This window comes from Stegostoma tigrinum, chromosome 22 (genome assembly GCF_030684315.1).
Source record: "Stegostoma tigrinum isolate sSteTig4 chromosome 22, sSteTig4.hap1, whole genome shotgun sequence".
Taxonomy (NCBI): Eukaryota; Metazoa; Chordata; class Chondrichthyes; order Orectolobiformes; family Stegostomatidae; genus Stegostoma; species Stegostoma tigrinum.
Genome location: NC_081375.1, coordinates 37,974,236 through 37,988,414, shown reverse-complemented (window position 1 = coordinate 37,988,414; position 14,179 = coordinate 37,974,236). Strand labels below are relative to the sequence as shown.

At 41.0% G+C, this 14,179-nt stretch overlaps 1 protein-coding gene across 13 annotated transcripts in view; it reads left to right on the top strand.

Moving 5' to 3' along the window:
• The window catches only part of LOC125463603 (rho GTPase-activating protein 44-like), a 306,257-nt gene that overhangs the window by 277,700 nt on the left and 14,378 nt on the right, over nt 1-14,179 (top strand). For 7 of the 13 annotated variants that reach the window (XM_048555074.2, XM_059653787.1, XM_048555070.2 and 4 more), the window contains 3 exons: nt 5,486-5,707; nt 10,414-10,860; nt 11,152-11,297. In XM_048555074.2, coding sequence (XP_048411031.1) covers nt 5,486-5,707; nt 10,414-10,860; nt 11,152-11,297 — 815 coding nt within the window. The remainder of the gene's footprint in view (nt 1-5,485; nt 5,708-10,413; nt 10,861-11,151; nt 11,298-14,179) is intronic. The other 6 variants (XM_048555078.2, XM_048555080.2, XM_048555079.2 and 3 more) reach the window with 2 other exon arrangements.

Below are 14,179 nucleotides of genomic sequence, written 5' to 3'. Positions count from 1 at the left end.
AGGTGAAGTGATTGTACTTGTACTCTCGCACTATTGATTCTGCATGTGGGACTGGTAAACACTTTAAAGGCTAAAAACTTTACAGTTGTAGGTTCGATTCATGGTACCTCATGTCTATGGGAACGTCTGTTTTGGAATTCACAGGAGCAGTATATTGTCACTTAGAACATAGAACATAGAACATAGAACAGTACAGCACAGAACAGGCCCTTCAGCCCACAACGTTGTGCCGACCATTGATCCTCATGTATGCACCCTCAAATTTCTGTGACCCTATGCATGTCCAGCAGTCTCTTAAATGACCCCAATGACCTTGCTTCCACAACTGCTGCTGGCAACGCATTCCATGCTCTCACAACTCTCTGTGTAAAGAACCCGCCTCTGACATCCCCTCTATACTTTCCAACCAGCTTAAAACTATGACCCCTCGTGCTAGCCATTTCTGCCCTGGGAAATAGTCAGCATTAGTCAATAACTTATAGCCAATAACTTTATGAAGACTGCTAATTTGCGTTTTGCAAACACCTCATACGGTATGATGACACTGATGTTTACCATGAAACTGATGGTATGAAACGCAAATCCACCATTCCTTATCTCGATGCAGATGAAGTCAGATGCTAGTTTAACTGATCATATTATGTAAACACCTCTAATGTTTTCACGGCTGCCACCGTACATTATTTTTGATCATGGTTTAAGAATCAATTACTCAGACTTTGATAAACTCCGTGGACTAGGCCATTTAAAACAGTAAAATACTTTATAAGTTATGAAGCAGCCATTGCAGCAAGTGCAACTGATGTTTGTGTTTGCAGCTCAAAGGGCCACAGCTGATAGCCTAGAGGTACTATCACTGAACTGTTAATCCACAGACCCAGGTAACAGGCTGGGGACCAAGGTCTGAATCCTGCCATGGCTAGTGGAGGAAACTGAATTCAGTAACAATATAGAATTAAGAATTTAATGATGACGATAAATCTATTTTCGATTGTCATGCGGACATTTCACCGATGTCCTTTAGGGAAGGAAATTTCCATTCCTACCTGGTCTACCATACATGTGACTCCAGATCTATGGCAATGTGGTTGACTCTTGACTGTCCTCTGGGGAATAGATGCTGGCCTAGCCAGTGATGCCTACATTGCAGATTAACTCCAAATCTTACAAGCTCAGAACATGTAGCCTTTAAAGCTGACCTCTCGTAAAGATCAGTAACACATAGAGCACAGTTTGCAGAAACATATTAGGTGGCTGAATTAATTTCATGTGTCATCATGAACCCATGAATGTTTCACTATCCAGCTTCAAAGTAACAGTTTCAAAAGAGACATCATCAGCATTCAGTGTTTGAACAGAAACTTTCATTGTTCAACATTTTGAAAATAGCTGTAATTATTTAACACGTCTGTTTTAAAAATACTGAAATGAAGGGCTAGGAAAGGAGGGAACAAACACTGCTTCTAGAGGAGGCCCCAGCTCACTGGCGAAATGGTCCATCAGTCTGGATGGTCAGCCCCCAAAGCTGCTAATCCTGTCCATAGAACATCCCAACTGACCAGAAACATGGCCAATAACCACGGTTATGCAGAGCAACAGCTGTCATTGGCTGAGTAGCTGAACAGGCCACACTACCCTTATTTCCGGCCTGCCTTGTAGATATCCATTTAAACCTTGTCATCATTGAGTGCGACTTCCTTAATCTTCACTCTTCTTTCTTCTGACTGGTTCTAGAGGCTGTTGGAGCACAAGTAGGTCAGTGAGGATTGTCTTTACCAGGACTCCCTAATCCCCTCATGTTCCCCTGTAAAAAAAATGTTGGCAGGTGACCAGGTTCCACGCAAGACCAACTTTACTACCTCAAACCCTCAATTCACTGGAACCAACTCTGCTGAGGACTTCCAGCATTTGTATTTTTATTTCAGATTTCTAATATCTACAGTACTTTGTTTCATGGTGGGCACTGATAAGTGTGGTTAGTTTTAACTTTGAATTAGAAAATATTCATCACTCCATGCAAAATGTAACTTTTCTGTAGACAATTCCCACTTGTGAGGCTAGAAAAGCACAACATTGCAAGAGTATTGATTGATGCTAATTTATTAGAAGGTTCTTCAGTTTTAAACATGGAAGTGAAAACAGGAGTTATGTACCAATAGAAATGTCATTGTAAGTTCAAGAAATTCTCATTTGTACATTGGATTGTTGCTTGTGATGGTTGTGAGAGTCAAGTCCTTTGGATGTTATGTCCAGAAATTGAATGGGGCCAGGTTCAAGAAAGCAGATCTGGTTGCATTATACGAATGACCAAGTTGTGTGTCATTGTCTGACAAAGCTGAGATTTTGGTGGCCTTTAGATATAGAGGCATAGACCACAAAAGTCAAAAGGTTTTACTAAACAAACATTTTTACCCCAATTCTGCATACAACAGGGATGTAAGGAAGAAGGTTAAATTGGGGGTGGGGAGAAAGGGGAAGAGAATAAGTAACTTTGGAACACCAGAAGTACCAGGGCCCATAATTTCCCTCTCTGGCCATGATGAGAAATGATGATTCTTTCACATCGAACACTGGTTAGCTGTGGACTGATCAGAATATGACTTCTTGCATGTCTACAAATAACCTTGAACATTTGTAGACTCTGTAAACATCTTCTGAAATAAAATAGCCAAAAGCAGAATGGAGGATATAAACATCCACAATGTCTGTATATTCATTTCTTTGCTGTTTGAATATTATAGTTTTGGCCATGGCAGTCATCAGTAATTGAGGTTGGACTGTCCAGTGATGTCCTTTAACCATGTGAGTTAGTAAATAAGAGCCATAAGTGTTTAAGACTCCAAATCCCAAACCACACCTATTTAAAATTCAGACTGTTATTAAAGCTGGTCACAGGTAAAATTATAACATTTCAACTTGCATCTCTGGAATTATGCTCATAATGATTTTTGCTGTTTAGTGGGTTCTTGTAACTAATCACTTCTTATTCTAAACTCTGGATGCCAGAGAGTGCAACTTCCATAAACGTTGGGTTCAAAGGTAACAGTTTCGTTAAGTAGTGGTAGATAAACCTTCTTGGACAAAGATTTTTAAATTGTCATTGGATTCACGTGAAATACTTTTGTGCTGAACTTGCATAGAAACATCGAAGACAGTAGTAGGAATAGGCCACTTGACCCCTTGAGCCTGCTGTATTATTCAATATGATTATAGCTGATCAATAAGCTCAATAACCTAAATGCCCCCACCCCACCATATCCCTTTAACGTCTAGAGCTAGATCTACTTCTTTCTTATTCACATGATGTTTTGATCTCAACCACTTCCTGTGGTGCTGAATTCCTCATGCACACCACTCTCTGGGTGAAGAAATTTCTCATCTCAATCCTAAAAGATTTCCCACTTATCCTTAAAGTATGAGCCCTGGTTCTGGATTTCCCCCACCATCAGGAAAACCTTCCTGCATCTAACCTGTCTAGAATTTGCTAGATTTCTAAGGGATTCCCCCTCATTCTTCTAAACTCAAGTGAACACAATCCTAACTAACTCAATCTCTCCTGATACAACAATCCTGCCATCTGAGGAATCAATTTTGTAAACGTTTGCTGCACCCCTCTATAGTAAGATCATCCTTCCTCAGAGAAGGAGGCCGAAACTGTGCACAGTATTCCAGGTGTGTCTCATCAAGGCCTTGTATAACTGCAGCAAGACCTTTTTGTCTTGTAGTTGGATCCTCTCACTATGAAGGCCAACATACAGTTTGCCTTTACTGCCTGTTGCATCTTTCAGCAACTGGTACGCAAGAACACCCAGGTCACACTGAATATTCCCTCTCTCAAGTTACAGCCACTTAAATAATAACCTGCCTTCCTGTATTTGCTAACAACATGGCTAACCTCCCATTTTTCCATGTTAAACTGTATCTGCCCATTCACTCAGTCTGGCCAAATCATACTTCGACGTCTCAGCATCCTCCTTAGAGCTCACCCATGCAGCTTTGTGTCATCTGCGGATTTTGAGATAATACTTATGCATTCAGAGATACTTCATTATCTAGTTTTTTTTATGATGAGGAACATTTTAAAAATCACTTACACTGAAATCCTGTTGGACCTAAATTCTATCTTAACACAGTACACTGTACAACATAGAAATTTAAAATGTTAACAGTGCATCTTTATCTCTTCCAGACCAAAAATTATTTGTTCTGTTTAAGTGGATATTATCTCCAATGTATATGTTTATGTGAGTGCTTATCTGTCTGCATGTATGTGTATTGGCGTGTATGTGTGTACAGTGTATGGGTGTGTATATCTCTGGCCGATTATAAAATATTTGTGTGCTAATGGGTGTGCCAAGTATGCATTTTGATTCAGTTCATCGCACACCAGATGCCACACATGTAAAATAATCCTTTTAGAGCCAGGAGAAAGTAAGTCTGTCATTAAACAACACATGCATTTTGTATGCGTCACAATTCACCAAATAATCACTAGGCTATAATCCGTTTTGTTTGAAAATTCCTTGACAAGAGAAAATACCTTATCGACCCTTGGATGTTGGAATAACTGCAGCTTTTTATTTCCTTTCATGTCTGTATTTAAAATAAAATCTTTTTTTTAAAGAATGGAGTGGCAACTTAATCTGAACTGAACTGAGAATCTGCTACAAAAAAATTCAATACATCAGGGATTTCAAAAATGTAGAGCAGTTGCACTTTACGAGCTTAATGGGATGGTTGTGTTTAAAATGATATTCCAGGCCTTTTAGAAAAGAGTTTCCTATTTTTCTCAAATATTCTGGGCAGGGAGACATAGGTTGGAGGACAGAACATGAAAGAGTGTCTTATGTTAGTTATTTTACAAAGTCAGTAAGTTCCTTTTCAGCAAAGGTAAACCATCTTATTTCAAGCTTCTGATTTTCTGATGATACTATTCTGCTGTACAAACAAACGAAGTGAAACTTCATGAGGTCAGTGGTTAATCGTGTGCTGTGTGAGTCACTATGTGGGCTATTCACCTAATTAACACTTTTCATTGCTGTTCCAATTCCAATACATCATTCTCATGTGCAGGTACCAGTCTTCTATTTCCAGGACATAAAAACTATCCACAAAAGGTGCACTAGTTTTAAACAAATATAGCATGCTGTGGTTTAGCAAAAGTCAGTATGTTTCATAAAAGCATAGAAGCCACATTCACTAGTCATTAAACAGCAACAAAGATTCTGATGATCAGGCCTTAAGTCTAGTGTTCACAGGTAATGTTTTCTACAAAATTTATTCATCTAGTTTTTTTTAAGCTAGGTAATTATGTTGTAAGTCAGGAGTACAAATAGCTACTGTTAAATCTATCCTTTTCTTATCTGTAATTAAATGTATTTTGTAAAGATTTCACTTCTGTCTCTATACCTCTGAAGCTGTTTTTTTTGTTAAAGCCGAGCGTGCTTTTCTTTGAAGTGTTGATGGTGTCTCTGTGTTCCTGTAGCATGGGTGTGAGGGTGATGGACACATCCTGGGTGGCCCGCAGAGGCTCCTCCGGAGTCCGAAAAACATCCTCCACCCCACCCGGCACGCAGCCCCCTCCTCCGCCCGCCGAACCTGCCGCTTCGGGTCAGTCGCCAATCCCTGAGCAGTCTGTAGAAAATTCCTCTTCTCCCTCCCCCACTCCTCCTCCTAGCGGCCCACTACCCGGGGCTGAACGTGCAAGGTAAGAGTGTGTCGCAGCTGCTGTGTCTGTGTCAGCAAGCTTCTGGAGCTTTCCTTTCCTGTCCTCGCACTCCTGTCTTTCTGTTTGACTGTTACCTGAGCTTCTGGCACATGGTGCGAGCTGAATCAGGAATTGGTGCACATCAGTACAATTGCACAAACTAGTTAATACATTGTGGCCTGAGAAGTGACCTATCCGATTGCACCAAAAGTTGTGCATAATGAAGGCATAATGTGTTTGTTTGGGCAGCAGGTTAAACTATACCATCAGACAAATGGTGACAGCTCTTAAGGGCAGTGGTGTGAAAATATTGCACAGCTTTCAGGATCACAAAAAAACCCCTGTAGTGTTGTGAGATAAGGTGTAGAGCTGGATGAACACAGCAGGCCAAGCAGCATCAGAGGAGCAGGAAAGCTGACGTTTTGGGTCTGGACTCTTGTTCAGACCCTTTTCTGAAGAAGGGTCCAGACCCAAAACACCAGCTTTCCTGCTCCTCTGATGCTGCTTGGCCTGCTATGTTCATCCAGCTCTACACCTTGTTATCTCAGATTCTCCAGCATCAGCAGTTTCTACTACCCCTGTAGTGTTGTAATGTTTGACAAGGAGAATTGGAGAGTTGTCAATCCAATACTGACATTAAGGTTAGATGGCACAGCGAGCAGCTGCATGTTGTGATGTGACATTGATAGAAAGTGAGCAAAACTCTGGCAGATGGTGAGCAACTGCGAGTTTGACCACTGCCGAGCTGAGAAGAATCGGAGAATTTTGTAAATAGTGAAAAATTAGAACTGTAGATGAGCAGAGAGATTGACAGGAGCTACTATAAACTAGTGGACAGGTAGAAAAGTAATTAAAGAGGTGAATGACTTCCATTTTATGGGAGCAAGAATACAAAGGACTGGAAGTGATGCAGAGTTGGATGATATTTTGAATCACTGATCCCCCATGCTGTGTAAGCAGGCCATTCAGCCCATCAAGTCCACACCAACCCTCCAAACAGCATCCCACCCAGACCCATATCCCCTACCCTGTAACCTCGAATTTCCCACAGTTAATCCACCAAACCTGCACATCCCTGGACTCTATGGCCAATCCAAATAACCTGCACATCTTTGGACTGTGGGAAGAAACCACAGTACCCTGACAAAACCAACACAAACACAGGGGGAGTGTGAAAACTCCACACAGACAGTTGCTGGAGGGTGGAATCGAACCCAGGTCCCTGGTACTGTGAGGTAGCAGTACCAACCACTGAACTACCATACCACCCTACAGCTTTTGGCTTTGGTCACTGTGCCACAGCAAAAGCATACAGGCCTCGGAGGAACTGCAGGGCAAATTCACCAGAATGGACCTGAAGCTAAACATGTTAAATTATGAGACAAAGTTTCTAAAATAGACACATTTTCACTTATGTGTAGAAGATTGAGAGGCGATCGAATTGTTATGTTTGTGACGTTGAAGGTATTTGGTAGGATGGATAACAAGAAGTTATTTCTTTGTTTGGGAAGTTCAGAACAAGGGGAAATAAGCTTAAAATTAAAAATGTACTGTTCAGGGGTTAAGCTAGAAAGCACCTCTTTAGAAAAAAAGCTTGCAGAATCTAAACCTCCCTCCCTTAAATCCTTTTGAGCTGGATTAATTAAAAATTACAAAACTAGGAAATGGCTAGATTTTAAGAATATTAAAGAATGTGGAACAGAGGCTGGGGACTGGGTATCAAAATACAAATCAGCCATGGTGTAATTGAATAGCAGAACAGACAAAAAATTATGGAGTGCTTATTCCAGTTCTTAGGTTCCTAGTATGCCGATTGTCATTGTACAATAGAATTCATATCTGTTGGGATCGGGGGAATGTGCAGACATTCTACTTCTTCTGCCAAATAATAAGCAGTCGCCATTTAGTCCATTATACCCTTGGGCGAATGATCATTAACATCGATCTAATTAAGTCACAAAGTTACAAAATAATATTATTAGATGCTGTGTGCATTTTTTGTCTGATTCAATTTAGTTACCACTAGAGGTCAAGATATAAACATGTTGGCATGTTTAAAAATGACAATCAGATAATTCAGCTATCAGTTGCGTTATAGATTGAATACCGGGGGTATAATGACTCCATACAGAAACCAGTGTTTGTTACTTTAATGTTATTTACAATGAGCTAGTTGACTGTACTGCACTTCAAAATAAACTAAATGATGTATTTGGATAATTACTGGATTAACCAGCAAAGCACTCAAGTCATTAAGGAGGAAGGCACAAAGTTGCTTTATTTCATTCAGAATTTTATTTGAGCAGTCAAGCACATGAACCATTTATTTGAAACAATTATGATTCTTTTCAGATCAGGTATTTTTTAACCAAAGTTTTCACATGGATTAACTCATCCAACAAGTTAAATCAAGGCAGAAATGATCAGAAAATTCCACAAGTCTTTACATTGAAGCACTCCAAATTCAATCCCTTATTAGTTTGAAACTGAGCTGGTTAGGTATTCACTTATAGTAAGTAGTGATGTTAAAGTTAATCATAGTATCAGAAGAACGTTTATCCTGTGGCTGTGCTTAATTAAATAATGAAATACCAAACAGTCTGAAGTTAACAGTGTTCATGAGCAGTCAAATCAAATTCTTGAAATGTTTCTGTTACTTTCCTGCAACAATGCTGTCTTTTTTTAGAAAAGAAAATTCAATCAATTTCTAATTTTCTGCATGGATTTTGTCAAATTGCTCCATTTATTTTATGTATAATTCTGATATAGTTACTGTTTCAATGCAGCATATTATTCAGCAATTAATTTAGTCCAAAACTAATAATTTTCACTGCCACAAGCTGATAAACTCTGAAGAAAGTGTTTATTTTTCAACAGATATTGGAGACATTAATTTCTCAGAAAGGGAAGATGGTCATTTGACTATATACTGTAGCAGCTAGAAGTCCAACACCAGCCAGCCCATTTCACCCATTATATTTATTACCCACATTGCATTTCATGTAAGAAACTTCTATTTAATTTGAATGCCTGAGATGTAACCTGTTTTGTAAAGTTAAGTTTACAAATAACAAAATTCCTTTATCAACTATGACTGGAGTCCTATTCCGTAATTATGATTAAGATCAAAAAACTTCTATTGTCTTCGCTAATAATTGTCAGAGAAAAAGCCTGATTAGCAGGGTCCCTGCTTAACTGTTTTCAGAATTGTAAAATCCAGTCACCCAACTGCAGTGCACTTTTACCATTGCGTTAGGCCACAATCACATTGCCACCAATTCTAAAAGTTTTCTTACAAATTACAAGCCATAATTGTTTGCTAAAATCATGACTTATGTAAATTCTATATCAGCACTTTGTATTTACACATCAAAGATGTCAGTCCACTTTAGACGTAATTTTAAAAAGATGCAGAAAAATGATCTGCTAGTACACCATTTTTAAGGTTGTCCTTGGCGTATTGTTGATGCTGGCAGTTCCAAAGGGACTTGTCATGTTGACTTTGAACAATAGCGTAAATTGGGCAATGTTGATCATTATACATCTCTCCCAAGTTTCACTTACACCCAGAGAGGCTTATGCTGTATTTTAAAAAAAAGCTGTTCAGACACATTATGACAAACCTCTGGAGCAGTAGCACGGAACCAGATCTTCTGGCTGAAAGATAGGGACATTACCACTGTGCTACCAGAAGCTCCAGGAATTCAGATAATTTCTAATCAGCCTGGTCAGAGAAGTTATTGTATACCTCTGAACCAGGTGGAACTTGAAGCCGAAACTCCTGGATCAAAGATAGTAGGAACTGCAGATGCTTGGGAATCTGAGATAACAAGGTGTAGAGCTGGATGAACGCAGCAGGCCAAGCAGCATCAGAGAAGCAGGAAAGGCTGATGCTTCGGGCCGAGACCCTTCATCAGAGGTCTAGGCCCAAATCGTCAGCCTTCCTGCTCCTATGATGCTGCTTGGCCTCCTGGATCAAGGTTAGGATATTACTACTGTTTTGCCAGGGGCCATCCAGAGATTTATAACGTGCTACTCAATCAATATTGCATGTTTTCCATTGTCACCCAAAGCCAAGGTTTCCTTCCCTTGATTTACACTACCCCTGTTTCCTGAGAAGATGGTGGGTAAGCTTTACATACACAACTGAGTACCTGCAGATCATCTTACTGAGCACTAAGAAACCACCATTTAATATTGACTAGAATCACAACCAGGCCAGACCTATCTCTAACGCACCTGATAATCCAGAGTTAATTTGTTCCAGTAAACTTCTCAAAACAACACTTGTTCCTCTCATTTATTATACATCTCTGAACTGTTGCCCCCCTGGAGAATGACAAAAGACATGCAGTAAATTAGAACAGTTTCAGAAGCTGTTGATATGTCGCTGATGTTTTGAAGTACAGTGAATGCATGTGCGTTTTGTATTTTAGCTTCTAATGCGTAGAGAAACAACATTTTGCATAGATTTCAAGTTCAGCATGGCAGTGCTCAGTTCTTCATGTCTGCTGTGTGTTGTGCAATCACCCAGCCACCTTATTGCCACTGCTTTGATGCTTTACAGTGAATGTATGTTATGTGTTGTCATGCTGTGTCTGAGTTACTAAACCTTGTATTTTTTTCTCTGTTGATTTCTCCTCCTCCTTCCTGTTTTCTTTTTTACCTCCCCAAACAAATGTTGTTGCTCTTTTTAACGTTTACAGCGCAGACGAGTTGTCTTCCAATTGGTTGGATTCCGGTTACTCTTACCCTTCCCCAGAGAATAAAAGACCTTCCCCTTCTTCTTGTTACCAGCATGCCCACCATTTCTACCATCAGGCTCAGCCATCTGCTCGGCCCGAGGGTCTCCCTCAAGCTTCCTCCCCTCAAAAGTGGTCAGGGTACAGCCCAACCTTTCTCACTCAGCCCTCCTCCCCACAGCAGCTTGACATCAACTCGAACCCCAAGCCGTGCTCCCTGCACCTTTCTAAGCAAAGCCCCCTCACTGACTCGCATGTATCTGAAACTAATATCTCACCTGTCTACATCAAAACCCCTCTACTCCTAACCAAGCACGACCCTTGTGGTACCCCCTTTAACCCTCCTGTGTCAGCCTCTCCCCCATGGGTCGGCTGTGCCTGTGCCAGAGACAAAGGAACCAGGCTGACTAGGTAAATATTTAGAATTCCTGCCTCAATGCTATGAGTTTTTCTGAAAGAGTTATTAACATGTATGTGAAAACTGTTAGGTCTTCTATTGAGATAATGTAACTTGTAGAGGATTAAGTTTAAAGAAAAACACTTGTAGGGTTTATGTATATGTCTGACATGTATATTTTATTATTAAGTTAGCTTACCACATTGGATAAAAAAGTTTTTGTAAGAGCATAATACTGCTGTGTGTTTACCTTTGTAAGTTAAAGGAATATACAGATGCAATTAATCCTTTTCTTTTCTCTTCAGTGCTATGAAAGGCAAAGAACTTTCACCTGTGATTGGACAGAAAGGGAGACCTGTTTCCGACCATGTGACTTCTTCCAGCAGCCTCCAGCAAAGCATTGCCACAAGTCAACTGCCAAGTGAGCAAAGCCCCCATACCCTGAGGAAAGGTGGGCACTTGTGCTCTTTTTAAAATGATACGTGCTGACTACTGTGCGTTGTGTGTTAGCAACATATAAGGCAGAAAATTGATGTTGAGAGCCTGACTCAATGCTCAGTTGACAGCGTTCCCCTATATATTCATAGAATGAATCCTTGAAAGGTTTGGTCCTGCAAATTGAAGACAGGCACACACCCAACATTCAATATAGTGTGACCAAAATCCCTGACATGACAGCAAATTTGAAAAGTGTGCATCCTAATACTACTGCCAGACAGACAGGGAACTAATTGTGAGTTTATTTTGTTATCCCTCACAGTATAACAGAGAAACATCATAGAGCACAGGATTATGGTTTCCACTGAAACGTCCCAAAGAACAACAGTTTGACTCTTGCAGATTGACTGGGAACCAGATTTAAATGTTTAAGGATAAGTGAAGTGGTCTGAACATGTGCATTGTACAGTTTTATCACTCTGTATGGATAGGCCCAGTACTTATTACATGTGAGGTGGAACTTTGAAGTTCAAAGGAATCTGTGAAAATCAAATATTACCTAACCGGCACAATGAGCCTCAGCTGTGCTGATATCCATTAGAGTACAGGGCTTGCCATTTGAAGAAAATATTTTCGGCAAGTTTTCTGATAATTGGAATGAATGACGTATCAGGAGGCAATGTTCGGGGCTAATGGTTTGGCATTTTAGCTTGATTCTTCTGAGCACTAGGGAGCACTTATTAAACAGTAAGATTAAAAGCAGAATATGCTGAGAACGTTCAGCTGGTTACAGAGGGAGAGAGAGAAACTGGCCTAATATTATGGAAAGTCGACCATATAATCACTGGCCCTCAGTTCAGGAATTATGTCTTTGCAGGTCGGCAGGTTTCTGACATGGATCATTATGGTACTTAACAGCCCAATTCTTGATCTTCAGACTCGAGGAGTAGGATGTCCCAAACATTTACTTGGATCCCAAGCACAGGATTTTTATCTTCTCTGCTGCTGCTGTATCATCATTAAAATATTATGTGTGTGTTAAAGGGCTAATTGCCATTTTCAATGTTTGCAAGTTCCTCCCAGTCACTAATGTTGATGCTTCAGCACTTCAGGAAGATCTTCAGTGTGTCCTTGAATCATTTTCTGTGTCCTCTCCTGCAATGCTGGCCATTTGAGAGCTGAGAAATCAGGATCTGGCAAGGAAGACACTTTCTGACCGGCAAGTCACAGTGTCCAGTCCAATGTAGCTGGCTTAGCAGGAATTTTGCCTGGGTACAGGTAGAGCTGGTTTGAGGAGAGACATGAGTGGTCCTCCCATTGAATCTGGCAGATGTGGGAGAGGCATTCTGATTGAATTTCTGCAGCACTCTCACGGGTCCCTGATGGACAATGCTGGTCTCAGTGCAGTATGATAGTGTGGTAATAACTCCTGCTCTGTAGACATGGATATTTGTGGGGCCATTGTTGGCAAACGCTTAGCACCATAGTTTGTAGAAGGCTGAGCTAATTGGGAGTTAGACTTCCTTGTCAATAGTAGCCGTTTGTGAGAGGACGTGACCAAGTTCTGGGAAGAGCTCAACATTTTCCAGAGTCTCTCCTTAAACATATTTTGAAGTGGAGTACTTCACTGACCATCAAGAGTGGCTTCCAACTTAGTTGCAGAATAGGCAATGACACTGGAGTCATCTCCATCCTATGGGTCATGTATATCTGTGGTGTTCAGTTTAGGTTCTGGCTCCACATTCTACATCCAACTGAGATTTAATACCGACATCTGGGAGTTAAATAATCACGTTTGAGTAGATTGTACGCAGGCTAACATGCACCCTCGCTTGACCCCGGTTCAGATTTTGAAGGTGGCTGTTTCAGGTTTCTCATGTCATCCTGTAGCAATTGCAGGACAAGGTGAACTTTCTTCATCGTGCATATCTATGGAGCACAATCCACGGAGCGTCATGAATTATTAAATCAAACGCTTCAGTCAGGTTGATGAACCGCTGTCGTCTTGACATTTTTCTTGGAATTGCATGGCAACCTAGACCATGTCATATGTTCCCATGGAATGTCTAAAGCTGCACAATATGGGCTTTGATGGAGGTCTCAGTCTCCAGCAGTAGAGCTTCTGTATCACTTCTTTTTTGCCACATCTTGTCCCACTCAAGTACTTAACAAGCCAGTAACATCATGGACCAGGGATTGGGGGGAGCTGGGGGCATGGTGGTGAGGAGGTTCTACCAGCTAAAGGCTGGCAATTCTTCTGTACTCAGCAGCATCACTGGGAAGACAGTGGCTGCTTTTGGTATTACACCCCATCAAAGCCTCCAATTGAGAAGGGGCCCAGGTGCAGGTGAGCAATATTAGGAAGGGGCTGGGGTATGTGGTGTGGTGGGTTAGGGGAATGGGTGGGAGGTTGGTAACAAGGGCAGAAGGTGGGATTTTAGTGTGCCCCTTCGCTTTCCATTTCAGTTGAATGAAGTGCCTCTTCCCCCACCCCACCACTTCTTTGAGCCTGCGAATAAATACATATGAGAGGGCTCGTTGCTCTCACTAGATAGTAGGCCTCACACCCGCTGTCTTGTGAATGCTATTGGTGACAGGCTGAACGGGCGCTAAATGCTCATTTGAGGGCTTCAGTTGGCATCAGGGCTGTTCACAGGCCTTCCTGCCGCAATAAATTAATCACCGTGAAACATAGATACTAGAAACAGGATTAGACCATTCAGTATGATCATGACAGAACATTTATCTCAGTGCCATATTCCCACTTCCTCCCCACTTCCTTGATGCTTTTAAAATCTCAATATGTATCTGTCTCTTTCATGAATATATTCAGTGATGTTTCCTTATCTGAGTCCTAAATGATCTACCCCATACCCTGAGACTATGACCCCCTGG